The sequence below is a fragment of the Hipposideros armiger genome, unplaced genomic scaffold (assembly GCF_001890085.2).
Source record: "Hipposideros armiger isolate ML-2016 unplaced genomic scaffold, ASM189008v1 scaffold_305, whole genome shotgun sequence".
Lineage (NCBI taxonomy): Eukaryota > Metazoa > Chordata > Mammalia > Chiroptera > Hipposideridae > Hipposideros > Hipposideros armiger.
Genome location: NW_017731655.1, coordinates 1,696,994 through 1,719,496, shown reverse-complemented (window position 1 = coordinate 1,719,496; position 22,503 = coordinate 1,696,994). Strand labels below are relative to the sequence as shown.

The 22,503-nt window shown below is 32.7% G+C and overlaps 1 protein-coding gene across 1 annotated transcript in view; it reads right to left on the bottom strand.

Annotated features, from left to right (window-relative positions):
* The window catches only part of DGKB (diacylglycerol kinase beta), a gene marked incomplete at its 3' end in the record, with an annotated part of 506,452 nt that overhangs the window by 240,942 nt on the left and 243,007 nt on the right, over window positions 1-22,503 (bottom strand). Inside the window, exons 14-16 of the mRNA XM_019659894.1 lie at window positions 18,644-18,676; window positions 10,959-11,075; window positions 1,443-1,516 (exon numbers count right to left, since the gene is read on the bottom strand). Coding sequence (XP_019515439.1) covers window positions 1,443-1,516; window positions 10,959-11,075; window positions 18,644-18,676 — 224 coding nt within the window. The remainder of the gene's footprint in view (window positions 1-1,442; window positions 1,517-10,958; window positions 11,076-18,643; window positions 18,677-22,503) is intronic.

The window sequence follows — 22,503 nt, the reverse complement described above, 5'->3', positions numbered from 1 at the left end:
GAAGTCGTGTTATAGACCATTTAGAGAAACAATTTTTTAATCTGCATTTTTTAACTTTCCCTAAATTTTTTGAAAGAGAAATGAGGAAGACTCACTGCCAAAGAAATTTGGGAAAGCTTAAAATAATAAAGTCCATATTTGACAAACCCATAGCTAATATCATACTTAATGGTAAAAAACTGAAAACTTTTTCACTTTTAAGATCAGGAACTAGACAAGGATGCCCACTCTCACTATTGTTACTCAAATAGTATTGGAAATCCTAGCCAGACCAATCAGGCAAGAGAAAGAAATAAAAGGCATCCAAATTAGGAAAGAAGAAGTCAAATAGTCATTTTTTGCAGACAACATGATTCTTTATATAGAAAACCCTAAAAACTCCACCAAACAACTATTACAAAAAATAAACAAATACAATAAAGTTGCAGGATACAAAATCAATGTACAGAAATCCATTGTGTTCCTGTATACCAACAATAAAAATTTCAGAAAAAAGATACTTTAAAAAAATTCCTTTCGCAATTGCAAAAAGATTAAAATACCTAAGGAAAAACTTAAACAATGTGAAGGCCCTATCCATTGAAAACTACAAGACTATTGAAAGACATTGAAGAAGACACAAAGAAATGGAAAGATATGTCATGTTTGTTGATGGGAAAAATCAACACAGTTGAAATGGCATGTTACTCAAAGCAATATGCAGATTTAATGTAATCCCCATCAAAATCCCAATGGCATTTTTATAAAATGTAGAACAAAAAATCATCAGATTCATATGAAATCACAGACACCAAATAGCAAAAGCAATCTGGAGAAAAAAGAACAAGTCTGGGGGTATCACACTCCCTGACTTCAAATCATACTACAAAGTGATAATAAACAAAACAGCATGGTATTAAGAGAAAAGCAGACATACAAATTAATGGAACAGAATTGAGAACCAAGAAATAAACCCACATATAGATGGGCAAATAATTTTTGACAAATGAGCCAAAAACATACAATGGAGAAAAGAAAGACTCTTCAATAAATGGTGCTGGGAAAAATGGAAAAACCACATGCAAAAGAATGAAACTAGACTGCAAGAGAACCAATTTTCATTCAACAGTATTTATGGAGCCATGTTGTATGCAAAGCTCTTTGATAGGACAAGGAAGGCTAGACAGGGTGGACAGAATCCAGATACCTGAGCTATGATGATAATAATATTTACAAAAGGATATTATTATACTAAAATTTCAACTGTGAAAACAAGGAGAGGTCATATCAATACATTATGTATAGATGCTAGCATCATTTATTTTATATTAAATCAATAAACCATGAGAAATTATGTTTTCAAGTGTTTTTATACCATGATTACAGTATATGTGTACATACTGATGCTGATATATCAGCATGTATATATCATAGAAAATAAAAAATGACTTTAAAAAACATACCGTTCTCCTTGCTTCCCGCCACTTTTGGGATTGACGAAAACTAAAAGCGGATGAGTACCAGGAATAGGCGTGATCTAGAAGAAAAGTTGAATATGTAAATAAATTATTCATTCACATTACATATGAAGAGTAACCCTTGGTTATTTCTAAGTCATGAAGTACCAGTTAGTAAATTCAAGAATATAGCTCTTTTCTTATGAAACATGTATCGATAGATCAATAGATCTATTTAGCAATTCAGTTAAACCCTGTGTTTTGAATATATATATATATATATATATATATATATATATATATATATATATATATATCCACTCCACAAAGAGAGGTAAGATCTAGCTAGGTATAGGGCAGAGAGGAAGGCAGCTGAGAATAAAATACGTTTGCATAGCTATGAGATGAAAACAAAGGGTATAATTTGTGGGGCACTGAGTAAACCAACCAGAATGAAGCAGCATATAGTGGGAAAAATATTAGAAGAAAATAATTTAATTATAGAGCCCCACTTACATAGAGGAGCCCTACTTTAAAGCTTTGTGGCATGTGTGGAACCCATCTTTCCAACCACTTGTGAATGAGATGGCTTAAGGCCCATTTCTGCCTAAAAAGTCTCTTTCTACATGATGTCTCTCTAGTGCTTTATTTTTCTGCTTTAAGAGTTAATCAAGTCTATTCACTCAACAGGAGTCCATTAAATTGACTGTGTCCTTACTGTATGCCCTGCACTGCTTTCATCACTACTCATTTCTTGGTTGCACAAGAAAAAATGCCTGCCCTAGTAGAGCTTATATTCTAGTGGAGAAACAGACAATAAACAAATACACAGACAAACTATTTAGTGGTGAAACATTTCAGGAAGAGAAATAAGGCAGGTAAGAATATCGAACTTTATTGATGGGGGGGTGAAGTTGTTTTTGATAGGTTGGTAAGGAAGAACTCCTGTAGTTTACATGGGTTTGGTTTTAAGAGGTTAACTCTTTGTAAAAGTATTCTGATTCAATATACCTCTATATAACCCTCATCCAAGTAATTTGATAACACTTAATAACAAAAGTGTACAAGTAATGGAGTTCTCTAAAAATTAAGTTGAAAAATTTTAAATCAATTTACTTTTTCAAAATAGATTCAATGTGTTCTTTATTGCTGTATTTCTCTCCTAGAAAGCACCCTTAAATATTTAATATGACAATTAAATACAACCATGTTACCATATCATGTTCTTACTTCCTGACTGTTTAAACAATGTAAGATAAATTATTCTACCAACACATTTCCTGTCAATTCTTAAATGAAATGGCAATTTTCTAATGACTATAGGCAAGGGAATAATGTTAAAATCTTCACATTAGTTATACGAGAAGTTTCTATATGACAGTCTTTACTTTTCCACTCTTATCCAATTTGTTCTCATTTTACAATTTTTCATTTCTGCCTCTGATTTACTTTCCTTTGAAAAGAGGACACTGGTTGTTTCTTATTGGTCTCTCATTCATTTGGGAGATGAGATGAATTAGCTGGATGTGCAGTAACTTTCCAGTTGTTCCCCCTGAACCAATTGGGCTCAATCGATTAATGTATAGAAGTGTGCACTAGGTTAAGTCATTGTGCTACTGGCTTGCAACATGTGCCTTTCTCCCCACTCCCACTCCCCACCCCCAGACCCCATAGGAAGCTAAAATGAAGAAAACTCAAACACACCTTTATACGAAGAACAGTATTTAATTTCCTTTATTTCTCACCCTATTATAAAATAAGTTCAACTCTTAAACTTTCCACATGCAAAAAAGCAATGGTAACAGATGTGGATTTCAACTGATTTTTGCACTTAATTTGAATTTTTACTCCTTAGTTTTGTTTTTGAGCAAATCACTAAATCTGAACCCAAATACGTATTAGGAAGATTCGCCCCAAACACAATATTCATCTTAGCATAACATGAGATTATATTAAATTCACACTGAGTTCAATATCTGAAATTCATTTGTAAATATCTTTTGGAATGTCTTTCAGAACTATTTATTTATTTATTGAAATATTTAAGGTTCATTATTTATCAAATAAAGATCAATGCTATAATACATAACAATTGTGTTCTAAGCTGCACATTACTGCAAACAAATAAATATCCCACTAGAAAATTACAGTCTGTAGAGGATTTCAAAATACAAAAATCCTGATCTCATTCTTAGAGGTAGTTAAATGGATAAATGGGTCAAATAGATTAGAAAAATAGAAGATAATTTAGATAAAGTAAGAATTTAGAAGAATGATGATACTCTACAAGAGACAAAAGTCAAATACCCAAAATGGAATTACAGGAATAATAAAACAAATCTAACAATCTTTTCCACATATCTCCTTATCAGAATTTAGGCTTATAAAATAAGACTATAAAAATAAAACATTAGAAGAAACTTTAGATATTTATTTGTAAATTATAAGACACTGTGGAATTGTGCCCCTTTAACAATGATGCAAACAGATTAAAAACCTGACTGAATGTAACCTGTATTTAAGGGGTGAAATGTGATTAAACATCAGCACCACAAAAACTCTTGTATTAAGGGATCATTTGATGGTGTTATACGAGAAATGTAAAGATTCCAGGCAAATCTGGGAACCTTTTTTTTATTTTTATTTTTATTTTTTTTTAAGCTGAGCCACCCTGCCACCTGTTGGCAGCTCAGCAGCAGCTCAACTCGGGCCAGGAATCAAACCGGTGACCCTGTTGCTCAGAGCTCGCACTCTTGAGCGAGCTCTTAACCAACTGAGCCACTCTGCTGGCCCTTGGGAACCTTTCCAATGTTCATTCAAAAAGCTTTAAAAACCTGCTAAATTCTGTTACTATATAAAGAAGTTCAATCCAGTAGAGTAAATTTAGGTGACAGGAAACAAAAAATGAAATGCAAAGTTCATACTTTTGAAAGCCAAAAACCTATAGTACTGCATAGACATTTTCAAGTCTGAAAAGTTAGAAATAAACAACTACTGTGTTCACTAATAGTTCCTGAAATAAGAAGCAGCATCTCAGGGGTGAAGTATCTGCTATTGTGACTTAATTCACATATTATATTCACATACTTTGATGTAAAAACAATGACCAAAGGGTGATTTTGTAAGATTGCCCCCTACATGCATACCTGTGTTTTGGAAGCTGTTGCTACTGCTTGCAAATTACTATATATATATATATATATATATATATATATGTACATATATATATGGTTTCTTTTAAAGGGCTTTAAAAAGTTATAACTTTTGGTGTCTTGTCACATAAGAATTCAAATAAATATTGTAAGTCAAAAAAATATGTCTTTTTTGCTGATGTGAGGTACATTGGAAGTTGCTATGAACTGAATTGTGTCTCTCCAAATTCACATGTTGACGCCCTACTCCCACCTTTGATGGTAATTGAAAATGGGCCTTTTGGAAGGCAGTTAAGGTTAGGTGAGGTCATGAGGATGGGAGTTTTGTGATGAAATTAATAGCTTTATAAGACCTCTCTCTCTCTCTCTCTCTCTCTCTCTCTCTCTCTCTCTCTCTCTCTCCCTCTCCCTCTCCCTCTCCCTCTCCCTCCCTCCCCCCACACAAAAACAAGGTCATGTGAGTATACTGAGAGATGGCTGCCACCTACAAGCCAAGAGAAGAGATCTCAGAAATGGAACCTACCTTTCCAGCACCTTGATCTTAAACTTTCCAGCCTCTAGAACTGTGAGAAATAAATGTCTATTGTTTTAGCCACCCAGCCTGTGATATTTTGTTATAGTAGCCCAAGCTGACTAATATAAAAACTCAAGAATGCTCCTTAAAAAGAAAGAATGGGAGTGTCTAGTGACCTTCTTTGGATGAGAGCATGAAATTTGACACATAAGGACCAGTACCAATCTTTGATCATAAGGTGACCTTGAAGATGCCACAGATGGATGATGGGAAAGGTAGTATCATTCCTGATGAAAACATGGAGCTATCTTATTAGCTGAGATCCTACTTCTGGCTATATTTATGAAAGTAAAAATTATGGCTCTCTTGTATGAACCACTGTTATATTTTGTTAATTTCTTATTTTTATTTTTTCCCTGTTAAACTCTGCAGAGCCTAACTGTAGTTGATGTGAAAAACAAGATTCATAGGGAAAAAGATTTGGATACAGATGGAACCAGGCATAGAAACTTTATTCTTCATCAAACTTGTTAATATTTCCAGTCCCTGAGTGAAAAACAACAGAACCTAGATATCAAAATCTATGAATGGCCTTTATATTTCATTTCATTTTATATTATGTTATTCTCATTATTGAATATGGGAAGAGTCATTGTCGGTCAATCCTTTTGTTACATAAATAGTCTGAAATCAGGAAAAAACATAAGTATTATTAGATATGATATTTTAGTTAATTCAATATATTTGATTCCAGATCCTAATTTCCAGAGAGTTCCAAATTATGTAAGAACTTATAGAACTAAAAATTCAGTTCAAGGGAGCTAATTTTCCAAATAAAAGGGTCACTTTGAAACTGAAAAGTATTATAATGCAAATCATATATACTTAAATGAATTATAGTAGGTTAAAGGAATACACACAGATTTCTTGGTTTCTGAAATTCAATGTATTTAATTTCAATGACTAAAATTATATGGAACTATCTTACAGTATTTTTTTGCTTTACAGTAATATTTTAACTTTTATATTTTGAAACACTTTCAAATTTACAGAAAAGTTGCAAACACTGTAAACTTTTTTTATTTCCTGAACCGTTTCAGAGTAAGTTGTCAAAATGATACTTCAGCCCTTCTATTTACTTTAACATTATTCTTTCATAAATACAGCACAACTGCCAAAATCAGGATGTTAACATGATTCTGGACTAACTTCTTTTGTTATAAAAGCCATTATTGAGACAATTGGTGAAACTTGAATGGAATCTGAAGGTGAGATAACACTAATGTATCAATTATATGCAAGTTCACTAATTCTGCATCTAATATAGCCTTTCTCATGACAAATTTTCAATTTTTACATCGATATGATAATTCTGAAATAAGACATACAACTCAGTTGTTTTGAAAACTGATTTATTCCCATCCTAAAATATTGTACTTGTTTTGTTACAAATTTTGGTGGAATGAAAGGTAGAAGACAAAAACATGAATATATAGTTATCTTAGCCTAAAACTATTTGTTTTTGAAGTAAATATGTATACAGCACTTGAATAATTCTAAGTGGAAGAATATGTAAAACTTATGACGGACAAGTTGTTCTGTTTAAAGCTAAAAAAAACAACAACCCCGAAACTGTTCTCAGGCTCACATCACCCCAGGTTTGTGCTTGAGGCACCCCTGGGCTTCTCAGAAACAGTTTTTAAGAAACATTAAGATAGGGTAATACAATATAACCTAGAAAATATTAATAAGGGGATACAATTTTCAAGCAAGATTCTATAATACATGTGGTACTTCAAATCTTAAAGAATGGTTATAAATTTGGTGTGAAGGGCATTCCAGAAAAAGATGTTCACCCGAGGTTCTCCTTTACAGAGAATAGAGCTAGCCATATGTAAGCTTATTTACTCATATAAAGGGACAATTTCATACATTAAATATTAAAGCACATGACTTTAGACACAGACAGATTTGGGATCCCAGTTCAACTACTGCTCTTTATGTATATATTCTCCCATTTAGTGGTTTCATTTTATGTGAGGGTTTTAAGATCCATCAATATGGCTTTTAGTTCCAAATCCTTATTTGTCCTCCCGCCTAAATTCTAGATGCACATACCTGTCTTCCTACTTGACATCTCCCTTTGGATGTCTAACAGCATCAGAAATTTCTCTCCAAACCTTATTCAGCTAGACCCTTCTCCATCTCAGTCAATGACAACTCCACCATTTCAGCCATCTGGGCCACACACCTTTGAAATGTCCCTGACTCCTCATTTCTAATGTGGCAATCTTCCTTAAAATTACACACAGCTCCAACTCTCTGTCCTGCCACTGATCTTATATAGCTCCATTTGTTCTGTATCATTTATAATCTAGCACATTACTTGTTGGCGACAAGGACTCACTTTAAAGGTTGTTGTGATACACAAAGTATAGAGTAATAATCCTGGATTTAGAGAAGGAATTGAAATGACAATGAACAGATTATTATGAAAGAATCAACAGGCTTAAGGATCCCAAAGTAGGCAAAGGATGGACACACACACACACACACACACACACACGCACACACATACATACATACATCATACATACACACACACACACTCCCATCAAGTAAAGGGAATTAATTTTATACACATGCACTATATAGTATGGCATCCCACATATGTGATGTACAGTTTCAGTGTTCGTGATTACAAGAACGGGACACTGCAAATAAGAAAGACAACAAGGATAGGGAGAAGCAGTTAGGTGGTTTAATTTTAGGTGTTTCATTATAAAGGCCCTCCTTTTTTTCTTGTGTTAAGAATATTACAAACTAGACTTGTTAGTTTTCAAATGATCCTTTTATTTGGAAAATTTTCTCAAAGAATAATTAGAGATACGATAACTTTAGTTTATTACACTTTAAACAATTGTTCTCTTTTTCTACTTATTTGTTCATGTGTGGACAGTCATCTGTATCGTTACATCTCCTGTATGTTAAGATATTGTAGTTTCAATTACATTTGATCATATGTATTAAGTGTAAACCTATGGTGTGAGCGATGACAAAGACAGAGTGCCGAACCACCTCTATTTGAAGTCCCCTAGGATTCGGGTTAATTAATGAGACTCATCCTAAGGTTATACATGATCTATTACTTCCTCTAATTAGAAATAATAATCCTGATCATTATGCTGGTTAGCTGGAAAGAAGTAAGATGAATGTGCTTAACTATGATTAATAGTCTTCTTTAAGCAGTGTAGATCTCTTCTGTCACTGAGGTATATGCAAACTCGGCTGCAACTCAATGCTTTTTTATAACATATACTTTTTAAAACTCCAAAAAATTAACTTTCTGGTATACCTTTTTACCTTTTCTGATAAAGAACAACCATTTTATGATTTTAAAATTGATTACCACAGCAAAAAATTACTTATATTTCAATTCTGCATGAAATAGCTATCCAAGAATTTAGTCTTTTACCTTTTTAACTATTTTCTCCAAAATGCTTGCAATATCTATGTGTATCATATTTTACTCCATTCTGCTGAGGTGAAACAGACCATTCCACATGATTATATATTAATTATTTTTAAATTTAAAAACTTACGATGATGATACCACAGCTGTTTTTTAAGGGCTGACGTCTACACTTTGTTTACTGACAACTTTACCTGACAAATTGATATGTCAAAGAAAGCATGAAAAGTTATTATCTGGTTAGAGAGAATGAAACACATCCACATCACAAGTTGATTACCTATTGTTTTCAATGTGACGAACTTAGTATGAATAAGATTGAATATTTCTGATTCTTTTTGATACAAAAAGAAAATGCAAAATATTTTGATGTCAGTTTAAAGTTTTTAAAATACTCTGCATGCACATTTAATTTTGGTTTAATGTCTGGGTAAAGTCACATATAATTATCCCAATCTTAGGAAACTGAGACTAGAGAAGTTATAATTCTGGTGCATGCATAATTTTTATTTCAAATTCTGCAACATTTATAAAAGTACATGGAAAAATGAGGTGGTCAGAAATTTAGCATTTATAGACCTATTAAAGTGTGTTAGTCAAGGAGATGGGGTATCTTAGAAGTAAAACACATCAAGTTGGAGCCAGCTGATCCTCGTTCAAACTTGGGTTTACCGAGGACTAACTGCAAGGCCCTGAGAAGAGCTTTACTTCTGAACACCAATATGTTTATTTTGAAAGTAGTGAATAAGAATAATGATATATATCATACATTTATTGAGAAAATTAAGAATTAATATTATTTCATAGGTTTATGCAGAATTCATTTAACATGCATAAAATATTGTCCTAGTGCCTAGCATATACTGTTTAACAAATGATAAATTTTGCCCTTCATGTTGAGAAGTGCCTAGTCAAGTGTGAAATGTACTTGAACTTTCAATTTAGGTTTCCCTTTTATTATTTTCATTGCAGGAACCCAGAGGGACTAAAGACTTAAACTAATCAATATTTGCAACTGACATATTAAGTTTTAAAATGCTGTTTTTTTTACCAAAATATGTTATATAATCACTCAATTAAAATTTTTCCTATCAAAATTGTGAATAGATTTCACATTTGGTACTTTAAATAAGATTGTTAAACACACAGGTACGACTTCCAAAAAGTATAGATCCTGATTTTCTCATTCGATAATTCACTTGTATACTGTTTATCTAATGTAATAATTTTATCATTCAGAATTTTCTCATTTTATATTTCAGTTTAATAATTCATAATAGGTTTTCTATTCACAATGTGTTTTATTAGGCCTAAACAAAGTAATCTAGTTATCAATGTTTGAGCAATTATTATTAAATGTTCAATGAGATACTTAAAACAACGAAGGAGCTATCATTTAGGCAACTATGCCATTCTGTGAGCTGTGCTTTCAAATTAAAGAATATAAAATACATAATCTATAGGATCACAGATAAAATAATAAATAAAAAAATAAGACATAAAATCATGGATATTGAATGAAAGTGTGTGACATTATATAACTTTATGAGGCAAATGGTTGGTAAGTTTTCCTGGAGAACATGAAACTTGAAGCATATTCTTAAGGAAAGCAACTGGAAACTGGAAGAGACAAACATATAAGTAGGAAAATAAGAAAAAGAACTTTACCATTTTATAGAGTATGGCTTCATTGATTGTTTTCATGATGGAGTGAGAAACAGAGGCAAACAAATAAAATACGTTCACTCCATGGGACATTTTAAAATGCAGATGGAAAGACACCTTGTTCTCAATGTCAGAGACATTAGGGGTAATTTAGAGCTTTTTTAAAGTACTAAAAACATGATTGTTTTTATGAGCTACCTATTTTTACTTAAACTAGAAATATATATGCGGTTTCAATTTTGACTTAAAAATTAGGAAGACTAAAGAAATTATAATAGGTTCCTAATTTTTATTATTTATTTTAAACAAAAGTATCCATGCAAGTAGAATTAATTTTATTCTTTTCTAAAGACATGTTTTGCCACCAAAATGACTCTTTAACTATATACAATAATATATTTGGAGAAAATATACTTGTAAACAAATAATATATACGTATATAATAAATGTGTACACTTAGTAATAATTTGCAAAAACTTCAGATTGAGAGATCTCTTAACAAATTTGAGTTTCAATGGATATAACATTATAAATGATTAAACTAACCAGAATGTCACTCTGTCAATCAACTACAAGTGACATCCTGATAAATGAATAAAGATTTTTCTGAAGTCATCTACTGAGGTAATTTGCACATTAAATAATACCTTGACATATGTCTCCGTATGAGCACAGAAGTAATATGAAAGCTACTACAATTTGGATTTAAAAAACCATACCTGCAGGCCTTGCCCATCCACAGTCACAGAGTTGGCTCTTTGCATTTTGTTCTTGTCAGTCACTTTGTTTGGCTGCTGGGAACCACCTTTTTCCTTTTTCACTGTTGCTTGTCTTTCCTGTAAGGGGAAAAAAAAAACGTTTATAAAAATGTTGAATTGTTTTTAAAAGGGGAAACATATAAGAGTTTCATGGCTACAAATTTGGGACCACATTCCTAGTGAATAATATGAATGCTACTGCTTTCAACTGACACAATATATGATAGATGCAGTTCCAAAATAAATGCTAATCAGTTAAAGAAAGGATGTGAAAGGAAACCAACTTGTATTATGCCTACAGGCTCAATTGTGACTCTATCAAGTTATTAAGGCACACTAAACCAATTTTAAAATAAATAATGGTAAAGATAAATAATATAGGGTTATAAATTAAAATATTTGGTACTGAACACTAAAACCAATGTTTATAAATACATGCAATATTGAAAATGAATACCTTATGGACTTTTAAGCTTCTATTTATATTAAGGATTACATCAACCTTAAAACTCACATTCCATCCCAGCTAATCAATCCCTTTGTTTACCAGAATGGACAAATTTGTTGTAGTTGTCAGCTCCCTGTTTGTACACATTCCCCTCTCACTCACTCTTCTTTCAATCCAATAAGCTTTCATCATCATTCGTTCATCAAGTCAGCTTTTATTAAAAACATCAATGGCCCTCTCATTGCAACATCTGTTGGTCAGTCTTTATATTCTCAAGTTTTAAGCAGCAGTGGACAGGACTGACACCTCTTCCGTCTTGAAAACTTGCTTCCCTGGGCTTCCAAAACTGCACTGAACCCTCCGTCATAGTTTCCTTTGTTTGTTTCTCCTCCAGCTTTACGATCCTTAACACTTAGCCTCTCGCCTGGACCTTTCATCTTTATTGCCTCCACTCACTGGCTAGGTCACATCATTTAATCCAAGGCTTTCAATTTCAATTTTATGATGAATTTTTCCAAATTTATATTCCCTGTTCAGATTTCTCCCTTGAACCTTAACTCCTGTACACAAATGCCCTTTCTATCTCTCCACATGAGTGTCTACAATGTATATCAATCCTTCAAGGGACTAAAACTTATTTTTTTCCCTGCCTACCACCCTTGAAAATAAGTCCCAAACTAAAATATTACTCGCCACCTCCACCATTACATGGCTTAAGCCACCATTATGTTACTTGCTTGAATTATAACTGTCACCAAAGACTCAATCTCATTCCATTCTTGTCTCCCTGCAGTCAAGTCTCTATACAACCCCCACCCTCATCTCCAAGGACTCCACCTCCTGGTTATTCTTTGATCACAACAATCATGCTCTTAACTCAGGGCTGTTGCAATCACTCTGCACTTTACTAGAAAGCTCTTCTCGGTGTTTTTGTTTGTCTTGCTCTTCACTTACTTCAGGTTTCTGGTCAAATGTCAGACAGGCTTCTCTAGTCTCTTTAGCCTCCTTTTGTATGTACGTAATTTATTACAACATGAAATGTTTACAATTTAATTTGTTTAATGCTGGTCTTCCTCCACTTTAATCAAAACTCCATAAGAGAAAGGGCTTGGTTTGCTTCACTGTTCTACATCAGATCCTAGATCAGTGCCTGATAAAAGTCAGGATAAATGAATGGAAAAATATATGAATCTTAACATAAAAAAACACATGGATGAGGGTTCTTGGACCAGGCCTAGGCTCGGTATGAAAAATTGCCCTGACCAATTAGCAATGTCTTCCATATGTGCTTAAATGCTTGCGTGTCACTTTCCTATCACTTATTCATATATGTATTTTCTAGCCCCTATGTTTGCTTTTTACAGCATCATTTTTAATTTCTGTCATTTAGGAAAATACTTTAAGTACACTTAGTAAAATTTTGAAAATGTATTAGGGACAGATGGATCAGCAAACTTCTCAGACCAAAATAAGTGCAATTCAGGATAGCATTTACCTTGCAATTTCATGGTGCAAAAAGACGATATATATTTTTGGTGTGAACTGAAGAGGGGCAATACAATAGGAGTCCTGAAATTCAGATTCTTTAGAAAATGATATACTTACATATAAGCATAATTTCTGGCAAAAATATTGACATTTTTAAAGATAGATCATTCTTTCTCAGCTTGAAAATTACAACGTTGTCCATAGATAGTTAAGAGTATAATGCATAGAAGGGATGAATTATAGGATGAGGTTTGGAGTCAAAAAGCCTGAGCTAAATCCCATCTCTGCTATTAATTATAATGTAACCTTATAGAATTTACTCTTATTCAAAATGGAGATAGTAACACCTATTTCTTGTAGCGTGTAAGGTTTAATAGAAAATGTATAGTCCTAACATTGTGCCTGTATTAGCATATGTGCTCAATAGATTCAAGTAATTATTAATAATATAAAAAGGTGTGGCTCACCCATCAGGGTTCTCATTAATATTACCATGATGCATAGTGTTTCTCATATGTCCAAAAGAATATATATTCTACTAGTTACATTAGGCATTGTTTAAATAAGTAAAGTTCAATGTTCATATTTGAAAAAACATAGAGTATGTTAAAAAGCTCAAAATGTAATACTGTTGGTGAGTATGGGAATAATTTCTTTCTAGTTTCTTACATGCAAGTAAATATAATATGGTAACAGTATTCTATAAAACTCTACAATGTGAACATTTTAACTTATCTATATGCCTTACATTATAATATACCTTACAAACTTTACATTCTGCCATATAACCCAGCAATTGTTATTTAGCATTTAATTCCTAAAATACTTAGGTTACAAGAATCAAATGAAATTTAAGTTGGTAGTCACATTGGAACTAGGTATTTGTGATCACATTGTTTATGTATGTAATTCTGGAAAGCTAAGACATATAAGTATACATCTGTAAGGAGCTACCATATCATCTATTAACATTATTTCATTCTTGGCTATGCATATAGCTAGGGAAATTTGTGTAGTAAGGCTCTGTAAGTAACAGATAGCAGTTGATTAAGTGGCTTCAAGTCTCTCTAGGGAGTCGTCCCTCTGAGTAAACTGTGGTATAGACTAAACAAATGCTTTATAGTAACAATTGTAAAATATCTAAACAAGTTTTAACACCTTGCATTTTCAATTGATATTTTATTTTTGAAATCTATATTGATAAGGAAGACGTATATAACAAGGTAATAAAAAATCCTCAGATAGTCATATGTGAATTTTATTATATAATCTGGATAACACTCAAATGGTAAACATTTGTTTACACACACACACATGCTAAGGAGACCAAGTGGCTTCTTTGTTTGAGGAAAACATGCTTTGCAGGTGAAATTTATGGAATTAATTCAAACTGAAAAATTTACAACAGGAGAGACTCCTAAGTATTTAATTTTTCCCAGGGCTTTCTTTTTATTATACTCATTTGTTTTGTGTTTATTTCCAAATGTTATAGACGTGTCCCTGAGATATTCACTACATTTTATTTAAGCAGGATAAGCTAACATGAGGGTATTTGAGTCCTTTTTTTCCTATTTCCACTGAGAAAATCTCTACTTCTTTCTTATTTTATGTGAGGGACAGGAAGGGGGAGGCTAATGCATCTTCGAAAATCTGCTGTCCACAAAATTTTCACTAGCCTGTTTCGGAAGTCAATTAACCCTGACTGTCAGAGCCCTATGATGATATTTGAGAGTTATTCCCAGTGCTGAAGTTATTGAAAAGTTTCAGGAAGAGCTTCCAAATTTTATTTTGCATCTTTATTTTTGATAAAAATTGCTCTCTGATAATAGGGGGTAAGCACTCATCTCTTCACCTTTCAGTTCTTTTTTTTTTTCCTTCTTCTTCTTCTTCCAGTTTTTGGGCTCTAACTCCCAAAATAAATTTCTTATAATTAAGACAAATTTTGTTCTGCCAGATAAATTATCCCAGAATAAGGAGTTGGAAAATTATTGCCTTAATCAATAGAAATTATTCAAACACTGAAAAGAGCTACTCTCACCAAAAAAAAAAAAAAAACTATGAAAGAATATAGAACGTAGAACTACAAAATATAAAATACAGTTATTGGTATTTCAGCATTTTCAAATGTCAACTATTTGCGTTTGCTATGCAGACACTTTAAATATGGAATTCAATGTTTTGTCATCCTTAGACTCTACAAGTAGCACAACAGATCTTAGCTGGGGGATATATTGTATTAGAATTCCAAAAGGATAATCACCATAATAAAAACAGAAGAAAAGCTGAAAAGGCCATTCACAGAAAACAGAAAGATGAAATAAATGAAATAAAAAGACCTCACTTTAAATATGTGCTGTAAAAAAAAAAATCTTTTTCTGTTTCATGCTGATTCTCAGGGGTATTTAGTATTTGTACATGGCTGTAAACTGCTTTCACAAAAGGGATGTTTACCACAATACTTAAGCCTGCTGTTATCGATCACTCACAAACGATAAGCAGCAAGTGATGATTACCTCAAGCACAGGGCTTTCTTCTCTTTGTCCAATCTCAGCATGAGAGACAGGCAGCGGGGAAAGCACCTCAATTGGTATAAAGCCACAAAGAAGGGGCGAGAGATGCTCGGCTGCCAACAGCATCCTTCAAAGGAATCCTGGAGCCTGCTTTCTCTGCTGCTGCACCTCTTGCCTCAGTGGAGACTGAGACCTTTCCTGTCACTAGAGCTAGGCCACGAGACTTCCCCAGAAACTCTAGAATCGCAACCCAAGGGAACACTTAGATATTCACAATATAAACGATCTCCCTGAAGCAGAAGTGTTACCATATTCATTAGGGCTTGTAAGGGTTATGAGCCCTGAGAAACCCCTTACTGAGAGATACAAAGCTATACCTTCAATTAGTGTGGCCTTACTGTGGGATTTGAACCTTTGTCAGAGACACTAATTCATTTCAAAAATGGCAAAGGCTGTAAATCCTTGGGCAACGTATATACTATCTCTAAGCCACCATTTCACTCATCCATAAAATGAGAAGGCTCACCATGATAAATTGATAACATGTGAAGTACTGGCCTAAAATTGACAATCAGTAAATGGCACTAATTTTTAAAATATAAAAAATATATTGTTATATTTTATCATTAAATAGAACACAGGTAGGCTGCTTAGATTGTAGTAGTTAAAGATGGGTGCCGTGAAGTTCCATGCCCAAATCATCTCATTTGAGCTGTTTACCAGCAAATGGTAGTGCCATTATAAAATTATGTGTGTATACATGTACCTCAACTTTACTCACTCTCCATTCCCTTTGTAAATCATACTAATTGATGGCCAGGGTTAAAAGCAAGGAGGCAGTTCTCTTGTATAGGTACACTCATCATCTCTATCAGTTAAATAAATGATGAACATACTGATTTCTGTATAATCCCTAATCTGGTAATGCCAGTTCCAAGTAGAATTTATCTTACTGTTGTAACTGTGCAACTTATTACTGAAGCCATTGAATTGTGTGTATAAAATGAGTGATTTCTATGAAAAACAGCTTGCATGCTTTGGTTAATACACAATGATATAAGATGCATGTGTGTGTGTGTGCATGTGTGTGTGTGTGTGTTTGTGTGTGTAGGAGCATTGGTCAAGTTGGGTTTGGACACAATGACTGTAAAAGCATGGAGAATTAGTAATAAAAATTGGAGGTTCTTTTTTGCACAAATTGCTTCATACATATCCCTGAGTTTTTGTTTGTTGTTGTTTTCTGTTTTATTAATTAAAGTTTATTGGGGTGACAATTGTCAGGATGGCCTAGTGGTCTAAGGTGCCAGACTCAAGCTTTCTTCCCTTGAGTATTTTTTATACTTTAAAACAACTGAAAGTAATTGAAAACAATTGCTTTCATTAGTATTAGAATATCTCTAGATGAAATAGAAATGCTTTTGTTTTACTTTAAAACAGTTGACAATTGAAACTTATGATGGGTGACAAGACCATGATATATGCAAGAAAGGCTATATGCAATTTCCAAATAGTAATTATGTCCTCATAGAAAAGCCCTTTATCCTTTCAAAAGTGTAGCCAATGAATAAATACATATTTTAAGTAAAATGTTTAAGGTATGTATATATCTTTCTGTAAATTTCATCACATACACTTTAACCACATTTTCAGTTAACCAACAGTTGTTCCTGATGGTAGAACTTTAGGTCTCTCGTCTATGTGTGTGTGTATGCATTCACACACTCATTCATTTATATCTCCATACATGAGCTTAAGAAGATTTTTGGAACAATATAGTTAAAATAAACTTATATAATGATTTTGGAGGATGGTGAAAATTTTAAGTTAATGCAAACCAACATGGCACAAGAAAAAAGAAAAAGGTGGTGCGTGAAGACTTTTAAAAACTTTATAGCAGAAAAGAAAAATTTAACAAATGAAAAAAAGCTACTATGAAAACAGTAATTTTTGTCCATTTATTCAATCTACATGATATAAATTACATGGTTCAATATGGGAGAACTTTGGAGGTTAATAAATGCAAAGAAAAAAACTTTAAATCTTAAAAACAGTGTCTATATTCACTTGATGGGCTATGATAGGGGCAAAAATAAACTCAAGAACCTGAACATATAAAATTAATTATTTATCTATAAATAATTAGACTAAATGTTACACTTTTCTAGTACTTTTGTCACTTGAGAGTGTAATACAGCATCTCTATTTTATAATAATTATCATAATGGTATCAACTGACGTAAAGAATATAAAAACAGTGTAATATTTCCCTTAGATTAGAAACATTATATTTCAAGCATATCTCCTTTTATATTACTTTTTAAAGTAATCGCTAGTTACAAAAGGAAAAATTTTAAATTTTCAATGAGGCAGTCTACACTGATTAGAAAACTTTTTAGTGGGGAATAAAGAGAAGTTATTACATTTTTTTGTTTAATTATGTTATCCTCTAAATAAATTCACCCTCATATAATATACTCACATATTATAAATAATATATTCCTAAGAAGCAGATTCCAATTATAATTTTGAGGAAACAATACCATTTGAGCATATCCTTTAAAGATAATAACAATTGAATAAGATATGGTCACAGAACAAAGTGGGGGCTTTGCTTCATTAATGCAAAGGTAAAGCTAACACTTTACTGAAAATAAATGTTGTGGCAATGCCTACATTTATTTTCAAAATAAGTCACTTATTCTGTGACTATATTTTTTGAATGACTTCCTATACACTGTCATATGCTAAATGATTAATTCAGATGTAACCTTTTACAAGTGATGGGCACTTCAAAAGAAGAAAGTGTTTGGGTGTACTATCATTGAAAACTACATTTTAATGGCTCAGAAGATTGAATTATTTGTGGTTTTCTGCAAGGCATCTACATTTTAACTTGACAAATAGGAATGATGCTATTCTTATACCCCGGTCAAAACTCTTTGCAAAGTAAGCTTTATTTTTCTCTGTATAGTTTGTTTCACAAAACTTCTTGCTTTCCTAATGTTTACCACAAATGTAGATTGTAAATGCTTCAAGTCTATTCCATCATGAAAATATAAAAATCCCCCAAAATGAGAAAAAATAAAACATACAAATTAATATTAGTAGTTCAGTGAGTTAACCCAAAATGTCCTTAATAACAATTCAAGATGTAGAATGACCTATAATTTCAAGTGTGAAGACCTTTTTTGCTTACGCACCTCAGGGCCTGAAACTCCTGAAGTGGGCAGAGTCTGTTGAAAAAGAGAAGTTCACGTTAAAGCTGAAAAAAAAGTCAAACTGAAAGCAAATACCAGTGGAAGTTCTTATATCACTATATCCTGTAAAATAAATTAATAAACATCAAATGCATTTCCTTGTCACAATTTTTCTCCTTACTTTTATTAAATAAATATTTAGTCACAAAATAAAGAATGCTCTATCTAATGCAAAGTGGGTTATCCAGGAAATAATTTCATCCACCCAAAGCAGACTGATCAACATCTTGAGCCAGCTTCACAGACCTCTCTACAACACTGATGTATTACATTTATATTTTGGAATAAGAACTCATCTCCACGTTCTACTATCTTTCATAAACAATCCCTATGAATTTTTGAAGTTGCCTGTTTACCTAGCCCACTTTTTCATTTTCCAGTCCAACTCTCATTCCTTCCTAAAAATACTCAGTGTCTTTTTTATGTAGATTTAGCTTGCAGTGTTGATTTTATTTGTGATTTTTCTGGAAATAAGAAAAAAAATGCATTAATATCAGTAAAAAAATAAAAATATAATTCATTAAGAAGATTTTACTTGAGAATAGTTTTTTAAAAAGATGAGGTTAAATATACTGAGGCTAGTTTTCATGACAGTGTTATCTTCAATTAGCATCTCTACTTTGCTGAGTCACACTGGGAAGGTTTTCTTTTGGCAAGAAATAGAGAAAAGATTACTGAATTCTAAAACCCTGTGTCCTGTGGGATTTAGAACAAATTTGGAATAATTTTTGACACTCTTAATGCTAGATAAAGATTTCCCATGGTGGGGGGTGGTGGTGGAAGGGAGTAGGAAAGTTGGATGGGGAGCTAGGAGATTAAAACACTTGTGTATCTCTGAGAAGGAGGGAATATCTTCCCCAAGACCAAGTTATGTGAGGGGGACTCTGGGTGAATCCCCAAAGAGTCTGAAAAACCTGTGAGCACAGATATTATTTTACATCCTTAGCAAGTAGAACTTCAAGAAGACAGCAAGAACCAAATGAATAAATAGCCTCTGCTGAGGTAAATGAAGTCTTGCATGGCTTCACAATGGCTCAACTAGAGATAGGCTAGAAGGAACCAATGCACCCAAAAGTGGAACAGAAGGAGAAGGGGTCTAGGACCACTCTAGGGGATTTAAGGTGTCCAGGAATACAACTTTGTTTATAAGACTATATAAGTAAAAACTACTGTAACTGCAAATCTTTTGTCAAAAGAAGTAATGAAGTATGGGAAGATGAACTTGGTTAACAATCCCACTAACAGAAGAATCCTGTGGAAGTAATTGCTATTGATTGTCAGATGGATTGACAAAAGGATTGATAGAACTTTCATTGAAAGCGTCCTGATTTCAGTAAATGTTTTTGACTTCTTGCATCCAAGTCAGTCTACATACATGTAGGGCAATGCATTGTGGGAAAAATGTTTGTGCTAGCTTCCATTTGAGCCAGCTTAAAGCTTTTTGTCAGCCTACTATTTTGCTTTCTCAGCTCTTGGTTGAAGCTTAGATTGAATAAACATTTTTAAGACATGTATGTAGCCCTTCCATCTTTATTATAATATATATTTGCTTGTTCTTCCTCAAATTCAGATTAAGTGCCTTAGCCTGTGATTCCTTATCCTAATCTATTCCTGGACCTAGGAGAGTCCCAGAGACTCAAGAACCAAACTAAGCGTCCTTCAAGTAGCCTCTAGGGCATGAATCAAAGATGCTGTCCACCCTAGAAAGAATTTAAATTCACTGTACATATGTCAGCCAAGGAAAAGGAATGAAAAGCCAAGGAAATGATTATAGTCATTAAATGGTTCAGAATAACAACCCAGTGCAATGCAAGAATCTCAAATAGATCATGTCTACCCACCTCTACCACCCAAAACAAAACAAAAAACTATAAAAAAAACGTTTTTAATTGTGGGCACTTGAATATAAACAGAAAAATGACTGATATTATGGAATTATTGCTAATACTCTTAAGTGTGATAATATTATAATTGTATAGAAAATTGTCCTTAATCTTAGAAAATGCCTGCTAAAGTATTTACAGATTTAGTATCATACTACCTATAATTTAGTCTCAAAAGGTTCAACTTCATAAAATACATATTATGTGTATATTGTTGTAAATATGTATATACATGCATATGTGACCATATATATACAGAACAATGGCAAAATAATAACACTTATTGAATATAGATTGGGGATTTATAGGACTTGTGTGGCCCAATGCCACAAAGAACAAAAGCTACGTGGAGCTGCATAATAAAAATCCCATTTTAAAAGACATTATGCATTGAAATTGAACCCTGGCTGCCACTTTGCTACCACTTGTGCAGGGAACTGGTAATTTGTGGATAGTCATGCTAGCAGGCTTCTTCCTACTCAGAGCAGTGGGGATATGGGTTATCTCCTGCGAGCAAATGAGGTTGGCAGAGAAAGTGACATGAAGAAAGTGAGGAAATAGGAAAGACGTCGTGAGTTCTTCTTTGAGAATGGGAAAGCAGCTGACTAAGATGAGTACAGGATCAAGCAAAACTGAGAGCTCAGCTCAGCTAGAAGTCACGAATACATAAGACAGAAAGCCACCAGCTCTGAGAATTTTCTCTAGTAGCCACACCCAGAGCTTTGGCAGCGGCACTAGAAATTCACTCTAAAAACAAGAGTGGTCAAACAACCTATATATGAGAACACCTATAATCAAGATATGTAGGCAAAAAGTGTCTATTATATTATCATGTCCATCACTATTTTATCACTGAGTTATAACAGGAAAACTTTGGTATCTAGGTAAATGACAAAGAAGCAACTTGTTAGAAAATAAATTGAGATATTATATTACTTATATTACTTCATTTTTACTCTTCTGTGTATGATTTTTAAATATCAGGGAGGAGCAGAAGAAATGTTTTAATTTAAAAAAATTATTATGAGTGTATAATTCTAAATGTAATATATTTTTAATCAGAATTAATACAGGAACTGTATATTTGTATTTAATCAAATGTGAGGTGTGACTACAGAGGAATGTGATTGATTTTATTTAATCAGTATCATTTTAATATTAAATAGAATACACAGTACAGATAATTAGTTTAAAAGATGCATTTGCCTTCGGGGCACTTATTAAGTTCAACCTAATATCAAAGAATTTTTTAAAATCCTATTATTCTAAAGTATTGAGATATCTCTTGTCTTCATATTTTCTAACATGTAATCATTTTAAATTGACAATTTAATCCAAATTGTCATAGGACAAAGAAAAATCTTTGGTGGAGAGATTATTAGAGCTTTGACTTAGTTAAAAATATAATAAGAGAATAGTACTCACATTAAAAGGGTCATCAGTTATTTCAAGAATAAAGTAAAATTAACAGAATTATACCTTATACCTATAAAAGAGTGTTCATATTTTTGAAAAATTGCTTTCATATTTATTGTTTCATTTAATCCTTCCACTAAACCAAGATTATATATGCCATTTTTCAGATAGGGAAAGTGAAAATCAGAAAGATTAGATGACTAGACTAAAAAAATTAAGTTAATGACAGAATCAAAATACAGTGCCTTTTTGTCCCAGGCTTTATTTATTCAAAGAGTAGGTTCAACAAGACTTCTTTTTTTTTCCTTTTAAAGGTTTTTTGTTTTTGTTTTTGTTTTCCAGCCAGGTCTCTATGTTTTAAGTGACTTAGAACTCAAATATTTTAAAATGGGACTGAACACAGCAAAGTATTTAGTAACCACAGTGTATATCTGTTCTGCCTGAAAGAACTGGCTTGGATATCAATGAGGGTTTATTTAATATATTATAACTTCCAGTGCAGCA